We start from the raw sequence: 23,542 nt of genomic DNA, 5'->3' as shown, positions 1-23,542 counted from the left end.
TGGCGCAGTGGTAGCGCTGCTGCCTCGCAGTTAGGAGACCCGGGTTCGCTTCCGGGTCCTCCCTGCGTGGAGTTTGCATGTTCTCCCCGTGTCTGCGTGGGTTTCCTCCGGGCGCTCCGGTTTCCTCCCACAATCCAAAAGACATGCAGGTTAGGTGGATTGGCGATTCTAAATTGGCCCTAGTGTGTGCTTGGTGTGTGGGTGTGTTTGTGTGTGTGTCCTGCGGTGGGTTGGCACCCTGCCCAGGATTGGTTCCCTGCCTTGTGCCCTGTGTTGGCTGGGTTTGGCTCCAGCAGACCCCCGTGACCCTGTATTCGGATTCAGCGGGTTAGAAAATGGATGGATGGATGGATAGTTTATTTGGCAGGCTATGTCAATTACACCATAGCCCTCACTCATTGGTCTCATTACTCAGATGTAAAGGTGGTGTGTGTCGTTTATGGGGGGGCACCCTAGCTTTAATGACCTAAGGTGATTTTTCAGCTCATGATTATGACACAGGAGTTTCCCCAGCCAGCTCATCAAGTATTTTATTGTTGGGTAATCCATGTTCAACCTGGCAGTTGCTAGTTATCTGTGGTACCACATGAAGGAATGGACATCAACAACAATATTATAGTATGTATCTTCATTCGCAGTTTTAATTATTTCAATCTAATGCTTCTTATTTTCACTTCAGAGACAGATGATGAGTATAGTGATGAAGATGACATGAGCTGGAAGGTGCGTCGTTCTTCAGTTAAGTGCCTGGAGGCAGTGGTGAGCACACGGCGTGACCTGGTGCAGGAGTTCTATAAGACTGTGGCACCTGTCCTCATCAGCCGATTCAAGGAGCGTGAAGAGAATGTTAAGGCAGACATCTTCCTTGCTTATATCTCCTTACTGAAACAAACCAAGCCCCTTAAGAGAGGGGTAGAATTAACTGGCATCATGAATAAAGAAGATGTTTCCCTTAAAATGCTTAAGAACCAAGTTAGTACAGTTTCTATACAAAAGACATGTGTTACATTAAAAATGTTAACAGTATCTAATGCACTAAGGTAAATTTAAAAAGATATGCTGAAAAAAGGGCAGCACCATGGCGCAGTGGTAGCACTGCAGCCTCGCAATAAGGAGACCTGGGTTCACTTGCCGGGCCCTTCCTGTGTGGAGTTTGCATGTTCTCCCCATGTCTGTGTGGGTTTTGTCTGGGTGCTCCGGTTTCCTCTCACAGTCCAAAGACGTGCAGGTTAGGTGCATTGGTGAATTTAAATTGTCCCTAGTGTGTGTGTGTGTGTGTGCCCTGTGGTGGGCTGGCGCCCTGTGTTGGCTGGGATTGGCTTCAGTGACCCTGTGTTAGGATTTAGCGGATTGGATAATGGATGGATGGATGAATTCTGAAAAAATGTAATGAATGCAGAATGTTCCAGTTAGAATGGCCAACTGAACTGGAAACAAGCACTTTGAGGTATGGAAATAATCACAAAGAGAAATATGAACATTTGGGCTATCCACCCCATATACTTGTAAAAAAGCAAAAATAACATAGATAAGTGATCTTTACAGACTGAGTTCAGAATAGAACTGAGGTATAATGGTCCAGATGGTGTTTTTATAGTGGCTTTACAGGAAGGGGTGTGTCTCTGGAGTGTGGAACCGGAAGTGAGGTGAGGACAGTCAGGCCGGATTTCCCTCTGTGGCTCGGTAGAGGAGGAGAGATATACAAGAAGTTTATTGTCATATACACAGTAAAAAACACATGTTAAAACCATGTCATGAAATCCTTACTTTGCTGGCTCACCCTCATATGCAAAGACAGAAAAGACAAAAGAGATATAAACATAAATAGCAATTACAATTATAAGATTACAAGATAAATTGCATAGTGCCTGATGACATACAGTACCTCAGCAATCAGTACAATTATGAGGCTATGAATTATGGTTTAGATTGACTTTAACTTTTAGCATTGTTCAAGAGTCTAATTGTTCGTGGGAAAAAAAGTATGCCTCAGTCTTGTGGTGCGTGATTTCACACTCCTGTAGCGCCTTCCTGAGGGAAGCAACATGAAAAGTGCGTGTGTTGAGGATGTGTATTGTCTTTAATTAGGTTTTGTTCGCCCTCCTGATGACCCTGCTGGTGTAAATGTCTTGTAGGGAGGGGAAGGTTGCTTCAGAAATGTGCTGTGCAGTTTTAATTACACACTGAAGTGCCTTCCTTTCCTGTAAAGAGCAGTTACGGTGCCATACAATAATAGAGCAGGTGATAACATTTTCTATTGTACCCCTGTAGAAATTGGTGAGAATTTTGGTTGGCATACCAAATTTCTTCAATTTCCTCAGAGAAAGAGAGGAGGTGTTAGTAGACAGTGCCAACCCCTGGTCCGGTGTACCATTATACTTATTTAAGCCCTTCAGCTGTCTCCCATGTGCACGTGTGTGACAAACGTTATAATCTAAAAAGTGATTTACATTGATATTCTGAGTAAGTCACTAAATTCTGTTTCTTATTGCATAAAGGCATATATTTCTAGATTAATGTACTTCGAAGCACCATACAATTCACTATGTAATATAAATATCTTTGTACTGTTTATTTTCAGATAAATTTGTATTAGCTAGTTAAAGACAAATGACACAACATCCATCCATCCATCCATTTTCTAACCCGCTGAATCCGAATACAGGGTCACGGGGGTCTGCTGGAGCCAATCCCAGCCAAAACAGGGCACAAGGCAGGAACCAATCCTGGGCAGGGTGCCAACCCACTGCAGGACACACACAAACACACCCACACACCAAGCACACACTAGGGCCAATTTAGAATCGCCAATCCACCTAACCTGCATGTCTGTGGGAGGAAACCGGAGTGCCTGGAGGAAACCCATGCAGACATGGGGAGAACATGCAAACTCCACGCAGGGAGGACCCAGGAAGCGAACCCGGGTCTCCTAACTGCGAAGCAGCAGCGCTGCCACTGCGCCACCGTGCCGCCCCATGACACAACATTTTAGTGTTAAATGCAGGTTAATATGATATGGTTTCTGTCATTACCAGAACAATATCAGTGCTGTTGTTCAGGGCAGTCATTCCTGACCTCTTCAAACTCAGCATTTTACATCATTAATCAGTAAATGCATGAAAAGGCACATAAAACCAAGGTTTGGATTTTTAAAAAAAGGCCCTTCCCTTTTCATTCACATAGCTTCGTGCAAAATCCTCGGTGTCTGCACTTGAAGAAATCTGTCATTATCTATATTACTAGGTCAAACAGATTTTTATCATCTATTAAGACGCCTTAAAGCAATAAACCCCTCATTTGTGATATCAAAGGCTTGAGCTTCAAGCTGATGGTTTGGAGAAGAAGTAGAAACCTGGCCATATAGCAGACCTGTCTAGAATACATCTTCCATTGACATAAACTAGTATAATTCCTGACATCCAACCATGCATTCTGTGTATATTCAGCTATGTAGACATTATTAGCCTTTTGGCCTCGCCAATGGAACTCGCAGCCGCAGTCTGCCCGGAGTTCTGCAGCAGTGATTGTTTTTAACAAGAATTTAAAACACTTTCAAGTTTCAATGTCCTCTTAAAACTCTATATGTGATATTGTTTTCTGTTTTATGCTGTTAAAATTTAATATTGTATTTTATATAGAGTTTTAAACAGCATTTGTGTTGGTGTTTATTGTTTCATTTATCTTGATTTGTAAGCACCTAGGCATAACTATGTTTTTATAGGTTGCTTATTGAAATACTGGTAAATATCTCTTAACAATTTTCATTCAAATGAATTGTTGGATGTTTAAAGCCACATTGCATCATTTCTGGAGCAGCTGTTGTCTCTTTTTGGTGTGAGCCTACAGCTTCTTAGCTTATAATTCCTGTTAGCAACATCAGAGTTGCCCCTGTTTGGATTTTGACATCCAAATAGCATTGCTTGATTTGGAAGCTGCTACAAGGTAAACGTATAGACGTTTTGGTTTACAGGCTGAATAGAGTGTATGTAGTGATGTACTTTTAGGAGAAGATGACTGAAGTAGTAATTATGATGGCTATTGACAGGGCAGGACAGTTCCAACAAGCGTTGAGTGTTAAGGGAGCACTTTGGTTAAGAAACAATGTTCCTTTTTAAATATAGCTGACACAGAACTTTCAAGTATTAGCCTGCCACCTCTTGGTTGACAGGAGTACATGTTGTCTGCATTGAGTTTTACCCACTTTGCTATGAATACACAATGGGCGATTGGAAAATTGAGAATACAGTACACCTTATGAGAAGGATTTAGAAGTCATAGTGGACTCTAAGCTATTGACTTCCCGACAGTGTTCAGACGCCATTAAGAAGGCAAACAGAATGTTAAGTTATATAGCGGCTTGGTGTGTGGAGTCCAAGTCCAAAGAGGTTCGACTCAACCTTTATAATGCACTGGTGAGGCCTCATCTTGAGTATTGTGTGCAGTTTTAGTCTCCAGGCTACAAAAAGGACATAGCAGCGCTAGAAAAGGTCCAGAGAAGAACGACGAGGCTGACTCCAGGTCTACAGGGGATGAATTATGAGGAAAGATTCTAAGATTTGAGCCTTTACAGTTTAAGCAAAAGAAGATTAAGATGTGACATGATTGAAGTGTTTAAAATTATGAAAGGAATTAGTCCAGTGGATCGAGACTGTTATTTTAAAATGAGTTCATCAAGAACACGGGGACACAGTTGGAAACTTGTTAAGAGTAAACTTCGCACAAACATTAGGAAGTTTTTTCTTACACAAAGAAAGATAGACACTTAAAATAAGCTACCAAGTAGTGTGGTAGACAGTAAGGCGTTAGGGACTTTTAAAACTCGACTTGATGTTTTTTTTAGAAGAAATAAGTAGACAGGACTGGCGAGCTTTGTTAGGCTGAATGGCCTGCTCTCGTCTAGAGTGTTCTGTTCTAATGTTTTGCTTTTTCAAGAACAAGTTTAACACCTTCTGGCCTGTGGGAGTATGCAGTGTTGGCATTCAAGAAATCTTACTAACAAATGGCAGAGGTCCAACATCTGAATTCTAATCTATTCTTTTTAAATTATGGATGTGTTATAAGTACAGATGTATTTATAGGAAAAATAATATGTAGAATGTGATTTGAACAAGTGAGCATGCTGTATGTCGGCCATTATATTCTGTTCCTGAATGTCTAAACTATGCTTCACAGTATTACTCTTAAGTAGTGACCTAAATGGCACCAGCTTTAGAGTATTTAAAAAGAATGTATACATAAAAACTATTTTACTTGTGAGAAAATGATGTCATTGCTTTTAAATTCTTTTTAACAGGTTCCAAAAGTGGTGAAAGCTTTACACAAACAGTTAAAGGAGAAGAGTGTGAAGTCAAGACAAGGCTGCTTTAGTTTACTTACGGAGCTTGCCAGCGTTCTGCCAGGAGCACTCTCTGATCACATACCAGCATTAATACCAGGTAATTAGAAATTAAACTGTGTGAATCCCCTTTGGCTTCTCTCTGTGTCATAAATTTAAAAGATGCCTGTTCTAGAAGTTTTAAAAACTGCACATTAGGTACGTCGGCCTTCACATAGCTATGTAAACAAGTTGACTGATTGATTGATTTATTTATTTTGCAGGCATAGTGTATTCTTTATCTGACAAGTCAAGTTCCTCTAACATGAAGATTGACACTTTGGCCTTTCTAAATGTAATGCTCTGTAGTCACCGTCCTGAGGATTTCCACCCACATATTAAGGCCATCTTGTATCCTGTGGTGACCTGCATTGAAGATCCCTTCTATAAGATCACCTCTGAGGCGCTCCTGGTTACCCAGCAGATTGTCAAGGTTATTCGTCCCATAGAAAAGTCCATGTTTGATGCAAAGCCGTTTGTGAAAGACATTTTTTCAAGTACCTTAAAGAGACTAAAAGCCGCTGACATAGACCAGGAAGTTAAGGAACGTGCCATCTCGTGTATGGGCCAGATAGTCTGCAACCTGGGGGATCATCTTGGTGGCGATTTGACTCCTACTCTACAGATATTTATTGATCGCCTCAAAAATGAAATAACAAGACTTACAGCTGTAAAAGCTCTAATACTGATTGCGGGTTCTCCTCTAAAAATCGACCTCAAGACAGTTTTGCCTGAAGGAGTTCCTATTCTGTCTTCATTTTTGAGAAAAAATAACCGTGCTTTAAAAATGAACACTTTAATGGCATTGGACACCATAATCAAAAACTATGGTAGCTGCCTAAAACCTAATATGATTGAGTCAATTTTAAGTGAACTTCTGCCTTTGATTGATGAAAGTGATATGCACATTTCACAAATGGCTGTCTCGCTTCTTACCTGTTTAGCTAGGGCCTATCCTTCTTCCTTTTCTAAGATAAGTGGTTCAATTTTACCCGAGATATTCCACTTGGTACATTCTCCATTACTGCAAGGAGGAGCCTTAAATGCTATCTTGGACTTTTTTCAAGTGTTGGTTGTTGCACAAGCAGGTAGTATGGGCTTTAGTGAGCTTTTACAAAACCTAACTGGGCCAGTGCAGTCTGGAAGCCTGACTGTTATGCACAGGCAGGCTTACTACTCTGTAGCTAAATGTGTAGCCGTCCTGTCTGCTTCGTGTCCAAAGGAAGCCTCTAATATTGTCAGTCGGTTTATTCAGGAAGTGAAAAACCCTAAGTCATCAGATGCAGTAAAAACTCTGGCTTTTCTCTGTCTTGCGGAAATAGGTCGAGGCTTGAATCTTGGTGGTCACAAGGAGCTGAAAACTGTCCTTCTTGAAGCATTTTCTTCTATAGATGAAGATGTAAAATCAGCAGCATCTTATGCTTTAGGCAACATTTGTGTTGGAAATTTGAATGAGTACCTTCCATTCATGCTAAAGGAAATAGGAAACCAGCCCAAAAAGCAGTATCTGTTACTTCACTCTTTAAAAGAGGTCATCAGCTCATCTTCTGCAGACAGTCTAATGCCACATGTGGAGAACATATGGACCTTGCTGTTCAAACACTGTGAGAGTGCAGAAGAAGGAACACGAAACGTAGTTGCTGAATGTTTGGGAAAACTGACCCATGTAAATCCTTCTCAGTTACTGCCTAGACTGAAGAAGCATCTGTCATCAGGTATCAGTATTACAAGGTCTTTTAGCGATGAGATTTGTATTCCTATTGGGCTGATAGTAATCCAAAAATCAAGTACTGTATGCACACTAAATTGTGTTTGTGTTTACCCAAAAGGCTTGATGTTCTGGAGTTGAAAAACAAACTGAAATATTTCAGAATAAGCACAATGGCATGAATCACACCTCAGTTTTATGCTTGACACTTTCTGTCCAGTATGGGGCACATACAGTACTTCCTGGAGGTGTTTTCTTTTTAGAAATGTCGCTCATAGTTTAAACCTGTATATATACCCATGCAGTAACCATGGTGGAAATATTAAGAGAAATGTGGTACAAAAGAAAGGATGTATACAGTTAAAATAACCTTCTTTAAAATGCAGATTTTGCTCCTAATAAGGACCTATTCCACCACATCCCAAAGGTGCTCTAGGTTTGAGATCTGGTGACTGTGGAGGCCATTTTAGTACAGTGGACTCATTGTCACGTTCAGGAAACTAGTTTGAGATGATTTGAGCTTTGTTACATGGCACGTTATCCTGCTGGAAGTAGCCATCAGAAGATGGGTATGCCGCAGTCATAAAGGGATAGAAATGGTCAGCAACAAGAGTCAGGTAGGCTGCGGCATTTAAACAATGCTCAGTTGGCACTAAGAGGCCCAAAGTGTGCCAAGAAAATATCCCCCACACCATCACACGAACACCACTGGCCTGAACCGTTCTTACAAGGCAGGATGGATCCATGCTTTCATGTTGTTGACACCAAATTCAGACCCTACCATCCGAATATCTCAATAGAAATCGAGACTCATCAGACCAGGAAACATTTTTCCAGTGTTCTGTTGTCTACTTTTTGTGAGCCTGTGTGAATTGTAGCCTCAGTTGCCTGTTTTTAGCTACCAGGAGTGGCACCCGACATGGTCTCCTGCTGCTGTGGCCCATCTGCTTCATAGTTCAATGTGTTGTGCGTTCAGAGATACTCTTCTGCATACCTCAGTTGTAACGAGTGGTTATTTGAGGTACTGTTGCCTTTCTATCAGCTTGAACCAGTCTGGTCATTCTCCTCTGACCTCTGGCATCAACAAGGCATTTTCACCCAGAGAAGTGCTGCTCACTTTTTCAAACCATCAAACGCTAGAGGTGGTTGTCCATGAAAATCCAGGTAGATCAGCAGTTTGTGAAATACTCATGACACCAACAGCCTTGCCATGTTCAAAGTCACCTTTCTTTTGGTTCTGACGCTCGGTTTGAACTTGAGCAGGTTGTCATGGCAATGTCTACATGCCAAAATGCATTGAGTTGCTGCCATGTGATTGGCTGATTTAATATTTGTGTTAACAAGCAGTTGAAATACTGTACGTAATGAATGGCCGGTGAGTGTACATTGTAGTATAATCATTTATAGACTCAAATGCAGCCATTGGAACAGTGTATTTGTAGTTCATTCCTTCATTGGGAGTCGTTGATGACTGCATGGTTCTTGGCACACAGTCGGCAACACATCAGTGCCGATGGGGTTCTAGCTCAAGGCTTCTTGAGACGTCCTAAATACCCACGCTTTTGACATGTTCAGTGAGCTATTTGTGATCAATTCCAGGTATGGATAACTGAGCTATTTGCATATGCTATGCACAGATTAGGCCCTCCAAGACCCCAATTTAGCACATTCTTTCATTATCTGTGACCAGTGTAGATATGTGCAGATATGTGCATCTGTTACAATCACTTGAGGTCCCTGCCTGAAAGAACCGTCCTTGCTTCAGCTAAATTAAACATAATTAGGTTCACAAATCATAAAATCAAATAATTAATTTTCTCTTTTTGGTTACATACATTCAAAGAAGTTGTGAGATATTTGTAAAAAGTATTCACACGTCGTCAAACGTTCAGATTTTATCGTATTTCAGTATGGAATCTAAAGGAATCTAAATCTAAATGAAAAGTTGGGATACTAACAAGTCACACTATTTAATGTCCAGTTTTTGGTAGCTATAAGAAAAATAAATAAAAAAAAATGAAAGGGTACATCAATCATAAGGTTAAGTTTAAGCTGTCCAACGATTTCTGTGCCAAACCATCAAGGGTTTGGTACACAATGACTGGGACTTCCTGGGTCAGGTGGTTTAAGTTGAGGCGGAAGTGGAAGGGGCAAAGCAATTGTCATCCTGGGTAGAAGTGATATCATTGGTCCTCCAGATAGTTCTCCTCCATTCTAAAGCAAATGAGAACTGGATTGGAATCAGTGTTATAGTCAGCTTCTTCTCTGTAATATCGACCTTGCACCCGTGAGACACCCCCTAAGCCTGTGTGTCTGACACTTTGATTAACAAAACTTCTCCACATGGCAGATGAAGGGAGGCTTTAATGCCATAATTGTTTTTCCAGGTTTCAGATACATACCCTCTTGCCGTAAATGTTATATTCATTTAGAATTTTTGGCTTGTAACCCTGTAGTACATTAATAAAGCGCAAATAGACAAATGTTGTTGTTACCATGCCACACACATTATGTTTTATTTTATTTTAAACCTCTAAAGATCTTCGTGAATATAGGAAATGGTAAAATTATTCACCCATTTTAAATTAGAGCTGTTTGAGTCAGAGCCCATCTGGCAGAATAGGACACCATAATATAGAAGGTGGCATTCATGGATACTTTAACCCATGCTCATTCCAGGTCAATCTGCAGTCTTCCAGTAACCCAATCTCTAATATATTAGGATGAAAACTAGTGAAAGTTTAGAAAGGTTAGAATACATGAACTATGGAGAAGATATCTGAACATCGCTCAGGCATTGTCTGCTGTCTGGAGACTCTGTGTACTGTCCAGTTTTCTTCCCACATCCCAGTGACTGGACAGTTAGGTTAATTAGTGACTCTGAATTGGCCTCATAAGAGTGAGTGTGGCCTGTGATGGCTTGATGTCCTTTCTAAAGTTGATTTCCTTCCTTGTACCCATTATTGCCGACAACCATCACCCTGAATTGGATTAAGTAGGCTCGATTATTTTTGAATGGATTTAGATAATATGAATTCTGTGGAAGACCTCCAGTGCCTTCAACTGAATTTATTGTATCCGTTTCAGGGTCACCTTATGCTCGCAGCACTGTAGTTATTGCAGTAAAGTTTACCATTGTGGACCAGCCTCAGTCAATAGATGCTCTTCTGAAGGACTGCATTGGTATGTATGGTTTTAATATCTGGTATTCACTCCTATATTGTTAATGTGATACAAAAATGAGGATGTGTTTTATCATGTTATATGACATGCACCTAATCTGAAAGGTACCAGCTAACCTCTTAGGTTCTTTTCTTAATGGAGCATAAGAAGAAATCTCAAAACCAGCCATGTAATTGTTATCTGTAACCTTTGGCCTGTCCCTCTGTCCTTATTGTAACCTGCATATTCAGCCCAAGGGAGCTCTAATGGCAGGCTGCTTGCTGACTGGGACTGTCTTTTCTTAACTTCAGCTCAGTTTACCACCATTAGAGTATTACACAAAGTGTCCTTCATACCCTTTAGGGCAGGGGTCCCCAACTCCAGCCTTGGAGTTGCCACGATGGCTGCAGATTTTCATTCAAACTCTTTTCTTAATTAGAATTAAGTTCTGTTGAATTCATTTCAATTGACTTGATCTTGAAGACCCAGCCCCCTGAATTGATTATTTTACCTTAATTAGCTTCCAAACAATAATGAGATACAAAATGAGCCAAAACATGACGAGCAAACTGTGACCATCATACAATATCTGAAAATGAGGAAAGGAATGTTGGGTACTTTTCTATTATTGTGACGCAAATTGGTGGGGCCGCTGCCCCCACTGTCTTAAATTATTAGACTGGCCTACCCCAACCACAAATACTAACCTTAAACTTAGTGGGGGTGGACCATATTTACCTATAGGTCCCTAATGTTAATGTCCCCTTTGGGTGCATCACGACAATACGATTTGCATCACGATAATAGAAAAGAACCGAATGTTGATCTGCTCAGGTCCCCAAACATTGTAACAGAGCTCTTAGAAAAAATAAAATACACAATTCAGAAATGTCTGCTGTTGCACAATGAGAGCACCAACAAGCCATGGAATTAAAGAACGGGTTTAATTAACAACAAGACTCTGTGCCTAATTAAGCAACTGGTTGGAGTGAAATTAGTTGGAGTTTGAGGCCTTGACTTAGTTGTTTTTTAGTTGGCTCACGCACTTCACATTTCATTTCTGTTTGGGTGCCATTTAAGGAACGAAATGAAGCAATTGAGAGGAATGATGAAAAAATCCATGGGAACAAATCTTTAAAAAAAAAAAAACAATTAAAATCAAAGGAAAATGAGTTAGTTAGCAGCAAAATATGGTCACCAATAAAGAAAAGGGTTAGAATGAAAATCTGCAGCCCTCCAGGACCAGAGTTGGAGACCACTGCTTTAGGGGACTGCAGCTAGACTCAAGTAATCAATAATTGAACAGAGACATTGAGTTTATGTTTTTACTTAAAAATTATACTGTATTTATTTGCATAACAATCAATGGCAGTAAATATAAGCAATACAAAGAAGTATACAGTCATGGTGGGTTTATGCAGGCTTCACTCAGTCCCAGATGACAGTTCCCAGGTGGCCTTAGTTATTAATCCTTAATTCAAAAGTGAAAAGGCAAATGTCTTGCTCCGCCCCCTGCTCACTTCGCTCACCCACCCCCCCGGGTTTGGTTTACCGGATATACAATTTAAAGAGATTGTTATTTTCATGAGAATTGTTACATATGCATTATTTTCACTTTTACTTTAAAACTTTTGTAAAAACAGGCTTGTCTTTTATTTCTGGCCCTGGCGTGGTTAAATCTCTTTCTCGCAGGACATATGAGGCTGCTCGGGTTGTGAAGGGGAGACGGCTGAACGCACGCTAAAGAGATGGCGTACATTTAGCTGCTGTCTTTCTGTTCTGCTTGTCGCACTGCGCGTCAATCACTTAAAAGCCTGTACAGTAGCTGTCCTTTTGCCACTTAGCGTCTCTGCCACTCACGTTGTGAAGGGGGGTTAGGGCTGAACGCACGCTAAGGAGAAGAGGTCGGATCATCTGCTGGCAAGCTGTGTGTTCTGCTTGTCGCTTGTCATTATTTTAAGAGCTTGGAGCACATGAAGTATGTCTGCCAAAAGCATTCCAACAACTGCTAGGTTAGATGTTCGTGAACTTGTTTTAAATGTTGTCTCACCGCCTTGTCTCGCGTGACGTCAGATTGTCTTCTCAGAACATCTCGTCTCATCTCCCTAGTCTCCCTCCCAAGATTTTTTTTTTATATAATAGAGAGAAAAGTACTAATAAAAGGCACCCACTCTCTTCTCCTTTTCTGCCCAAATTAAGTGAACGTACTGTCTGCTAGTAAAGTGGCTAACAGTTTTACAGTTTCTCAAAACACAGAAAAGTTATCACACAAGCCCATGGGAATCAAAAGCTGCACTAAACTGCAAACTGACTGGATATACAAAACATTTTAAAGTCCTGCTTTGTCTCTCAGCTTTCCCAGAATACACTTCACTCCTGGCTATCTTGATGTGTCTTTCAGGTCCCCGGTCATTTACCTGAAAGCTGTCAGTTGAAAAGGCTAAAGCATCCCCCATACAGGATGGTAGAGAAATGAAGTATATCATCTTTATGAAGTTACACTTCTAATTTCATGAATGATTCTTATTCAGTTAAGAAATATTGTTCTTCCAAAGAATTATCGTATACAGATACTAAAGTCTCATCAGCCCTAACCTTAACGTGAAGTTAACCTTGCTAATCCAAAAGGTTCAAATGAAAAATGTTTTTCGAATGCAGCACAGAAGGTGGTCCTACTGTACTCTGAGTCTTTCAATAGTTCTTCCTTTTTGGTTATCTGCCATAATGCAGGTCTTTTAATCATCAGTTTCTCCATTTTACTCTGTCCAGTTCTTTTTTCATTTCTTGGTATAATTTATCATTTTGCGGATAACTACGTATGTCTTGCTTGGCCTTCCTCCTCCAGCACTGTTTTCAACAATCCATTGCCTCTTATAGCACATGTCCCATCCAGTTTTGTTGTCGTCATCTTTTCCTCACTATTTCAAGAATGCTCCTTTTCTTCGCCAGTCCTTTCCAGCACTTTTTCATTAGATAATGTATCCACCCAACTGATCTTTTTCATCCTTATCCGTAGGATTGATAATTGTTCAGACAGAGCTTGGTGTATCACAAGCCAATTGTGTGACCTTAGTAAGAGTTTATGAGACCTTACAATATCAAAATGCATTCATTTTGAAAGACCACTTATTCTAATGCTGGTTCATGGAGTATGGGGGTGCTGGCATGAATTATGCCCAATGAGGCACCATACTTAATTATGTTACGGTCTTCAGTCAACCATAATTGTAAACATACATTATGTCTTGGCTGCTGTTGCATGATTAATCATTTTTTACCAGGGGACTTCCTGAAGACTCTTCAAGATTCTGATCTGAATGTACGAAGAGTGGCTTTGGTGATGTTTAACTCAGCGGCTCATAACAAGCCTTCTTTAATCCGTGATCTCCTGGACAAAGTCCTGCCCCACTTATACAATGAAACCAAAATACGGAAGGAGCTTATACGAGAGGTATGTGACATGGAAACGGACAATATTGTTATATGTTGAAAAACTAGTAGCTTGGAATTGGAATATTTCAGCTTTGCCCAGGACTGGATTCTCTTTATATTTACTTCTTTCTATTACATACTTCAATATAATTAAATTGAATAAAAAAAATAGAAGGGCCATAATATTTTAAAAGAAGGACAAAAGGTTATTATATTTTACATGTACATTTGAGCGAGGCATCAGATTAGTGAGCCCGTCGATGAACACACGGATCACAAAGACTGACATTTAAAATAACAGAGCAAAGTCAGGCTTAAAGTTCAAAAACGCCAACTAAAAAAAACTTGAGAAGTTGCTACAGTAAATGTTCTCTTGCTGAAGAGCTTCTCTTTAACAAGGTTCTGATGATAGCAGAGCACTCGGCTCAGGATCACATCACGTGTGCATGTGCACATGTAAAGGCACATCCTGGCAACATTAAGTATTAAGGTGACCAAAATAAAAAACGGAGGAGTTCATGCAATGACCAGTTGACAAAAAAAAAACAAAGTAGATTTAGAAAGAACAGAACATTACGTTTCCCAGCTAAATTGCAACATGAATCTCTGTTGGCCTAAGCTTAAGTAACTGTGGCTAATAAGATGTCTAAATATCTGATGGTCAGGAGCTTGTTAATTCATAATGTGGTGTTTGTTTTTTACGTAGGTGGAGATGGGCCCCTTCAAACACACCGTAGATGATGGACTGGATGTCAGGAAGGCTGCTTTTGAGTGCATGTATACCTTATTAGACAGCTGTCTGGATCGACTTGACATTTTTGAGTATCTTAACCACCTGGAAGATGGACTGAAAGACCACTATGATATCAGGGTAATGACCATTACCTCTTGACTTTTATTTTTACTGTCTACAAGTTACAAGCTTCTGAAGAATCCTGTGGCCCAGGGTTAATACGGTTTTGCATTTGTTCAAGTGGTTAGCCTCCCACCAATGTAATTTCCAAAGAAAATTGCAGACCTGGGTCGAACTATCAGTTGTATCTTATATTAAAGAAAATGGTCATTTTGGATTACAGTACTTCCATTATTTTTCACAGCAAACAATATTAAATCAAGTGTGCATTAAAAGTTTACATTATTCTCATTTGAATTAGGGAAAGAAAAAAAATTTAGAATGGATTTTGCCATATGAAATATTTGGTCAGTACTTTGTTAAAAGATGGATGATTTTCCAGGAGTTCAAACGGTGTTTTGCACAAGTGGCACTCACAGAAAACTCACAAATGTTTAGTTCAAACAAACCCACTCATTTGGTAAATGTGACATTTTGCATTTTGAAACTTGTGCGTGTGTAGCTTATATAAGGGAACCAATATTCACATTTACAACATCATGTAGTGATGGCATCTTAAGTTTTATTTATACAATTTTACACCATGATATGCAGATGTTTAATAAAAATGTACATATATTTTATATCTCCTCTCTTTCAAGATGCTCACGTTTATCATGTTAGCTCGTTTGGCTACCCTGTGTCCAAGTGCTGTCCTGCAAAGGCTGGATAGGTTAATAGAGCCACTGAGGGCCACCTGCACCACCAAGGTAAGCAATACATTTATTCATTTACCGATGCTTTTATCCAAAGTGACTTAAAACACTTGAGATACAATTGTGGTTTTTTTTCCCATCCAATTGGAACACAGGCAGGTGAAGAGACTTGTTCAGGGTCACACAGGGTCAGTGGTGAGATAAGCAGAACTGCAATGTTTTTTAACCCCTGCCTACTGCTAATATGGACCATAAGGTACAAGTTAAAACATAAAAGCCCACAATATACTTATATAGTAATTCACTGTAAACTCTTTCAAATTTCCAGATATTTTGTAAAGACTTTTGATAACTATTTTTACCTGTTTCACAACTGCCACACTCCACCTTCTGGTCTTAGTGAGGGACGCACTGGTAATATGGCAGGGTAGTTATGTCATGCTGTCATCTCCAGTTGTCTTCAACTTTTCCCAGTGGGTTGTGTCCTCACTCCATGCCCAGGTCACCTCCACAGGAGCCTCTTAAATTTGCATCCCTTTACTCCTATATTGCTTAGCTCCCAGTCATTTTAAGGAAAGCAAGCTCAATAACCTTACACAGGAATCTAATTTTGGCTATTTGTATGCATAATGGTAATGATTCAGTAATTACCCATACTTCATAAGCACAGGCAAAAAGAAAAAGGGAGGTGAACCTGTAAAGTTTTTCTAAGGTTCACTCCATTTTCTAATAAATCCCATATTCTAAGTTTAGCTTGACTCCCTCTTGTATAAAAGCTCAACTCTCTTACTCTCCAAACTGAATGTTGCAATGATTGCTGAACCTGCAGGTCACCTTGGATATAAACAATGTCAGTCAAATATAAAGTATTACTTTTGCATTGCTTTGTCTGGCCCCTCCCTGAAGACCAGTTTAACATGCGGTAACCGCACCATGAACACAAAGCTACAATTATTGGATATTCTTGTCCACTTTATTATGGAAGGGCATCACTACTTGGTGTATATTCTAAAGTATACACAATTTTCCAAAATTCTACTTATTTATTTTTCATTGCAGGTAAAAGCTGGCTCAGTGAAACAAGAGTTTGAAAAGCAAGACGAGTTAAGACGATCTGCTATGAGAGCTGTGGCAGTGTTGCTAACTATTGCAGAGGTGGAAAAAAGCCCCATCATGTCAGAGTTCACATCATTGATCAGAACCAATACAGAGATGGCTTCTATCTTTGAAAGTGTGCAGAAAGACAATGTAATTTCAAAAGGTGCAGAAATAATGGATGCAAGCTAACTGCTTTGGCCATCACCATAAAAAAAACCTGCATTGAAGACTGCCTTCTCTTTTATTTAATTTGCTATAGTAAATAGAACAAAAAAAAATGCAAACTTACTAAGTTACTTTGACATTTTTAACAGTGAGGACTATATGTTTAAGAAACTGAATTGTAGTAAATGTGTTAATTTTAATCAGCTACATTTTCACTGTATTATCTTAGCTGAACTGCAAAAGATTTAACATTAAAAATATTTGCATTTTCAAGCCATCTACCCTCTGTTTTGTAAGATATGCCAAATATACTTACATAACCAATGTCTCTCTTAAATATTTTAATCCATAAACAAATCTGACCACACATGATGCAGGAGCAACCATACAAGTGAGATACCACTATTTCTCACCATGCAAGTCTTAATTTAAAAAATAAAATTAAACATTACCAAAGAAAAAAAAAACCCAAAAAACCCAGAAATAAGAATGCACAGAAACTCCTATGCAAAGCTACAAAAAATGCATGTCTTGAATATCCACTAAGACAAGGGTTTATTAAAGTGTTCTATGCGACTACAGGCTTTTCATATACTTTATTGTGATCCAAATAGGGAGTTGGTAAGAATACTCGCAATAAACAGAACACACAAGACATCAACCGTCAGCTTAACCAAAAAGCCAGCTCTAAAAGGAGCAAAAGCAGGCCATGTCTTTGAAAGGTTACAGGATGAGGTTTCAAAAACCAAACCACTTCATCAACTAGCAGCACCAGATGAATAATTAAATACTCTCAAGTCATACCCAAATCTGATGTGGCAGAAAACCTATAAATTAACTATTTAAAACCTGCTGCACTCTACAAAATATATTCTAGATAGGGATATAAAATGAACAAGCATACACAATGACAAAATGTACAAGTGTGCACTGAGATGAAAGGCTAGGGATGTACAATCAATATCAGGAGCACTATGGGAACTCTCTTCAATTCCTCATCTATGTTTGGTATTTCAATTTGCAAGAAGGAAAATAGCTTCAAGCTCTGCGACAGGTATGTAATTAATAACTTTTAGCAGATATTTAGAACAGATTGTATTTTAGCAAGTTAAAGTCCCAACATACTAAGAACAAATGGGGCCCTTATATGCCACTTTCATTCTTTTTTCAATGTAAATAAAGCCCCCAAAAACAGAAAACTAAGTTTCAGTTTTTATTCAACAAATGGCCAACAACAAATCAAGGGAGATAAATGCTAGTTTATTCATTCTCTTCACTGCGTAGTCTAGCATTTGGATTTGTGACCTTGATGGCAAGTTGTGCAGCTCTCTCAACAATAGCTTTTCGGTTCTTTGAGGAGACATTGTGGGCAATCTCAGCACAGTATGACCTGAAAAAACAAATTTGTTTTAATTAACAACACTTTTTGAATATACATGCATCCTGTAACAAAAAACAATACTCGGAGATGAACGATAAATGCAATGTCCAAATATTCCAGATTACACCGAATATACCCACATAACCCCACTCCCATGGCTTGTTTTACATATGTTGCAATTTAACTTCCATCATCCGGTTATTTAAAGAACAAGAGAAGGAATGGGAATTTCCTTGCATTGCTAAAACCCCCAAGGATTAAAACCCAAAAGGAATTATGGATCTTTTAAGTACAGGCCAAGGAGGCAAGCAACGTCTCAAATAAGGAAATTAATGTGCAGAAGAATTTTTATCATTATTATAAAATTGTTATTCGATTATAGTTTTACTGTATATAAAAAAAAATTTCAATGTGAACTTACTTGTTGCTCATCAGTAGAACCTCAAGTTCCTTAATGTTATGAACCAGGAATTTCCTGAAACCGCTGGGCAGCATATGCTTGGTCTTCTTGTTGCTACCATAACCAATATTTGGCATCAAAATTTGACCCTTGAATCTTCTGCGTACCCTGTTGTCAATACCTCTAGGTTTACGCCAATTTTTCTAAATGAAAACAGAACAAATTATTATTTGTATTTATATTAGTACAATTTCACTGTAATTACTTTCTTTTTCAACATCTCAATTAAATTTACAAAATATCAAGCAAACGCCCTTTTTATGGTAGCAGATCAACCAAGTTTGCTACCTTGTGTGAAGTCAATCCAGTTACCCATAGACAATACAAGATCATCATACAGAACACAGAATTGTTCAGATATTTCTATAAAGCAACACCTGTGTATTAAACCTTTCTTCTAACTAACCACAGTCAGTTACTGAGGGACATGCATATTACTTGGACAACTACTGTAAAAAAATCCTTAATTACTGGGTGCTCATTTAGAAATTGTGCATTCAAAAATCAAGTCATGCAAACATTCTCCCCCGCTACAGTTGTTCCTGAGTAATTGCTGTACTATTTTGACACTTAAGAGTCTGAATTGAAAAAGGTAAGCAGCCACCTGAGGTGGACTGCTAGTGAGAAAACACTTTTAATCAACCAAACATAATAACCCAATATAAAGACTTCAGTAGTCCAGATCCACATGCACAACAATTTTAATTGCAAAAAGGATTTGAAAAACTGACTAAATTTACATTAAATCTTTTTTTGCATTTACCTTAATCTTGACATATCGATCTGACTGATGGCGGATAAACTTCTTTGTACGCTTCTTGACGATCTTAGGCTTGGTTAAAGGTCGAAGGGCAGGCATGGTGCCTAAAAACAAAGTATACAATAAAGATTACTACTTGTGGAAAATAAACTGCGTATTAAGAATATATTTGCTTCATACAACACTTAGCTTTGGCTTCATAGTATTTAGCTACAAAATTTGCAAATTGCCATAAAGGACTACAGAAAAAGAAAAACTTGAAATGTGAGATCAACAGTCAATCATTTACCACTGACCAGGCCAGTCTACACACTTGCGTATTTCTTAATACTTGTGACTTCTTAAAAAATTCACAACCTGCACTGACAAAACTTACAAACTCAACAGGCGGAGAGAAATAAGTGAAAATACCAACGCAAAGGAATTTCACTCTCATCCAAAAAACTAACCAAACTGTTCATGTCTCTTGCTTTATAACACTGATGTATCTTGTATAGTCAACATTTTACTGAAATTCTTGATCTAATTCTCAATCTAATAAATGACATCTTTTTGAACAAGGTTGGAAACATCTAAACAAGGAAGGTCAATAAGCAAAGAGATCATTTACAAACAGAAACAAGATACCAATTAAGAGTAACAGGAAAAAAATCTTGCAGTCTTCTTGGATAGTAGTTCATCTCTTGAGCAGTGAACTTTGAAAACCCATTTTTTTCTACAACCTCGTGTATGCAATACACTACAATTAACGATAAAAAATAGCATTCCATTTTATTTGCCTGATCAACTGCTAAACTTGTGAAGGTCCCTGTTTTAGAGCAACCTACATAATACAATTCATTCTTTGAGTGGAGTAAACTGATGGTTCGGAGGCCAAGGATCTAAGATGGTATCTGGAAGGTTGCTGGGTCGAATCCCCATTACTGCCAAATGAGAGCGTACACTGCTGGGCGCTTGAGCAAGGCCCTTAACCTGCACTTGGCTCCAGGAGAGCTGTACGATGGCTGACCCTGCACTCTGACCCTAAGGGGTATGCAAAAACTAACAAATTCCTAATACAAGAAATTATACAACGTATTTTCTATCACCCATTTATTAAACTTAATTGTCATTCAGTTTGTTGATAAAATCCCAGGCATATTAAAGAAAAATGAAAACGTTGCCAACCAGTCATACACATGTAATTATACATACAGTGTATCCATACTGCTATGTTTGTGTAGAAATGCAGTGTTCTATTTGAAGTGGGAAGTTAGAATTTCCAAGTAGGCATTTGCAAATGTAATGACCCCACAAATTGGATTCCCTACTTGGGAAGTCAGAAGAGTTGCAACAAACCCCAACTTCAAAACCCAAGATGATTGTACTGTGCATCAACAATACGTCAAAGCTGTAGTTTTATGCTGTATTCAGCACTCCTGGCTACTAGTGTCTCATTAAATCAGTTGTACAACAGTACTGTCCATCTTATATATTTGGACATGGGGATATAGCAGGTTGAATAATGGATGGATGGGCTAGTGTGTTTGGATGCGCAAAATACCAGGCAACATGTTATCAACCAAAAGAGCAAGCACAGTAAAGGTTTTCCTGGAGCTATCTATACATATTAGTTTTCTGAAAGTTTTTTCTGGAATACATTCAACTCAGGTTTGACACCATTCCCAGCTCCGACATTCAAGGTAAATGGAAAGTAGCAAAAGTCTGTTTCTGAGTGCCATCCAGACTACCCTGACATCTTCAACCCATGAAGAGAGCTACTTCTGAAATCACTCTTCAGAGTCATTCACTTCTCAAAATGTAACCTTTGGGTCGTGGTGTGAAAAAGAGAAAATGAAGCATTTTGAAAACACGGTCTCTATTCGGGTTCAGACCGGTTCAAGCGTATTACATGACACCTACAACAACAACATTTATTTATATAGCACATTTTCATACAAACAGTAGCTCAAAGTGCTTTACATATTAAAGAATAGGAAAATGAAAGACACAATTATAAGACAAAATAAATCAACATTAATTAACATCGAATAGGAGTAAGGTTCAATGGCCAGGGGGGACAGAAAAAACTCCAGACGGCTGGAGAAAAAATAAAATCTGTAGGGATTCCAGACCATGAGACCGCCCAGTCCACCTGCTCTGATTGGGTCCTGTTCATTACCAGATTGCTCAACCTTGATTGAAGAAACTCATATTCCAGCATAGTGGGCACAGCAGAATTGCTTTCTATGATGCTTGATGCGTTACTTACCTACATGCTACTAAACAGTGTTCTGTACAGTTTGAACGCTGCACACAGTTCTGTGATAAATGCCAAGATCACTTGTGAACCCAGTTTTTGAACTTTACATTATTTTACTGTGGACAGAGATAATTTTGTAAATGATGTGAAAACATTTGAATGGATGGAGATCGTTTTGGTTTAAAAATCATTTTTAAATGAAAATGTAGCAGCATGAATATAGCCCATGACAGATTTGTGTATAACTGATGTGCAACACAATCACCTTGTATATGAAAATTGGAGGAAAATACATTTATAATCTTTTTTTAATAAAGAGCAGGTTGACATGCACATCTCATGATGTTGTGAGCAATACCAAAGTAATCATTTTACAAGGCAGCTCATGTTATTAAAAAAAAAAAAAAATTCTGAACACACAGTCCAGTTTACCCTTTGCCTCTAATAACCTAAAATTAGGACTCTCAAAGCAAATAACAATCCTCATAACACTTGAACGTAACATGGACATATATGAAAATATTCACTCTGGTGGTACCTTGTGTGTGTTTAGGGCTGGTTCAGTCAAAAAATGTACAGCAAAGCAAAACTGAATACTTGTGCAATGCATACAACACGCTAGGGTATGCTGCTTCACTCATTACTACCAATGTGGCATGGCGTTTTACTGTAAATACGCAGGTTTGTAAAGTTCTTTTTTTTTGCTTTACGTGAAATTAGTTGAAGAACGCCCTGTTTGTGTAAATGCAATCACAAAGAACATTTCCCAGTACCTTTGACGGCACACTTCTATCGAGAATTAGGGGATGCTCTACTGCTTCTGCAAACATAACTACATTACAGTTTTAAAAAGTGGCTGTCAACTTAAACATTTTCTTCGGGGAGGTCACAAAACAAATGAGGAACAATGAATGAACTGCCAGCCCTGGGGTTTAAAGTTCAGTGACTTCACCAGAAGGCTGCAGACGATATCCCAAAAGACACTATAACATAGCTGCTCTGTAGACATTGTCACCTTTCGAAAATGCATGGAAACATTTAGAGGAAATGCCAGTGAAAAACACAACATAATAACACAATATAAAACTGGAAGGCCGCCTACTGTTTTTTTATCTGTTTGGCACGGGAGCTGTGGGAATCGGTACGGCACACGTGTGTAAGCTGGTCCGGCTTATCTCCAATCTTCGCACGGACTGAACGAGTCACTTCGAAGATCAGCACTTCGTTGTTGAAACACTCGAGTGCCGTGATGCACCATGTCAAAACAGCTATACTGTACTCAAACAGCTTCCCCAACTTGCACATTTTATTAAAACATGCCATGGAATATCTAAAATAACTTCCAGTTACACCAAATTTAATATTAGCCTGCCAAAAAGTAAAGGCGTGTTTTAAGTAACTTAACAGACCATACATATCATTTTAAACGCCAACTAGACACACAAGCATGTATTTGATACAAATAATAATAATGCCACCGTTTAACAAGACAACGAAACATTAGCATACCAAAAATAACGTTAACCAATGTCAATTAAACAGAAGCAAAATCTAAACAAATGAACAATTTGGCCTGTTTTGGTTAAGCATGCTTTCACGTGAAAACGACTAAAACAAGGCCGGTGTTAGCCAGAGGGCCTTGCACCCCCAAAATTGGATTGTGCTTTTCAATTAAATTAATACAAACATCATAATAAAAACACTCAGGTTTGCTTGCTAAAATGTTAAGAAATAACATGTCACCATTTAAATATCAGAAAACAGTAATTTTAAGTTAGATGCTTTTCGATTATCATTACTCACCAAAAAGAAGTCTGCCTTGCCGGAAGACTTCACAGAGAAAGAGAGAGCGAAGGGCATTCTGGGAACGGATAAGGTACTTCACTGGCTGTAAAACAATACGTCACGTCTTCCTCGTTCTCGGTATACGAGTTTCAGAGTCAATTCAAATTTAGGATATAAATATGGTAAAGTAGTAATGTTTGTTAGTTTTATTTTAATAATGCGTGCTGATTGTTAATATTTGCAGGGGCATTTTCTCCCTTTTAGGACCTGATAGGTCGCTGCGCCGTAATTGCCACCTTGTGGACACGTTTAGTCTCACACCTTTGCTTAATTTAAAGCAGTTCGTCTGATATCTCTACTCTACTGTATTTTAAAATTGATGCAATACCTGCATACGAATTGCTGTAAATATATTAACGTGAAGACA

General features: G+C 38.8%; 2 protein-coding genes across 2 annotated transcripts in view; one reads left to right on the top strand and one right to left on the bottom strand.

Annotated features, from left to right (window-relative positions):
* The window catches only part of cand2 (cullin-associated and neddylation-dissociated 2 (putative)), a 31,323-nt gene extending 14,563 nt beyond the window's left edge, over nt 1-16,760 (top strand). Inside the window, exons 8-15 of the mRNA XM_039771125.1 lie at nt 680-972; nt 5,294-5,435; nt 5,599-7,089; nt 10,170-10,265; nt 13,526-13,695; nt 14,383-14,547; nt 15,171-15,278; nt 16,284-16,760. Coding sequence (XP_039627059.1) covers nt 680-972; nt 5,294-5,435; nt 5,599-7,089; nt 10,170-10,265; nt 13,526-13,695; nt 14,383-14,547; nt 15,171-15,278; nt 16,284-16,511 — 2,693 coding nt within the window. The 3' untranslated portion in view covers nt 16,512-16,760. The remainder of the gene's footprint in view (nt 1-679; nt 973-5,293; nt 5,436-5,598; nt 7,090-10,169; nt 10,266-13,525; nt 13,696-14,382; nt 14,548-15,170; nt 15,279-16,283) is intronic.
* Nucleotides 16,761-17,687: 927 nt separating this feature from the next.
* rpl32 (ribosomal protein L32) lies at nt 17,688-23,238 on the bottom strand. The gene is made up of 4 exons (XM_039771126.1): nt 23,134-23,238; nt 19,092-19,192; nt 18,290-18,471; nt 17,688-17,877 (listed from the first exon to the last, which is right to left on the bottom strand). The coding sequence occupies exons 2-4, from the start codon at nt 19,185-19,187 to the stop codon at nt 17,748-17,750; spliced, it is 408 nt and encodes a 135-aa protein (XP_039627060.1). The 5' UTR covers nt 19,188-19,192; nt 23,134-23,238; the 3' UTR covers nt 17,688-17,747.
* Between the last annotated feature and the right edge of the window lie 304 nt (nt 23,239-23,542).

This window comes from Polypterus senegalus, chromosome 12 (assembly GCF_016835505.1).
Source record: "Polypterus senegalus isolate Bchr_013 chromosome 12, ASM1683550v1, whole genome shotgun sequence".
NCBI lineage: Eukaryota > Metazoa > Chordata > Cladistia > Polypteriformes > Polypteridae > Polypterus > Polypterus senegalus.
Note: the sequence above shows the minus strand (reverse complement) of the source record. Positions and strands in the feature narration are given on the sequence as shown.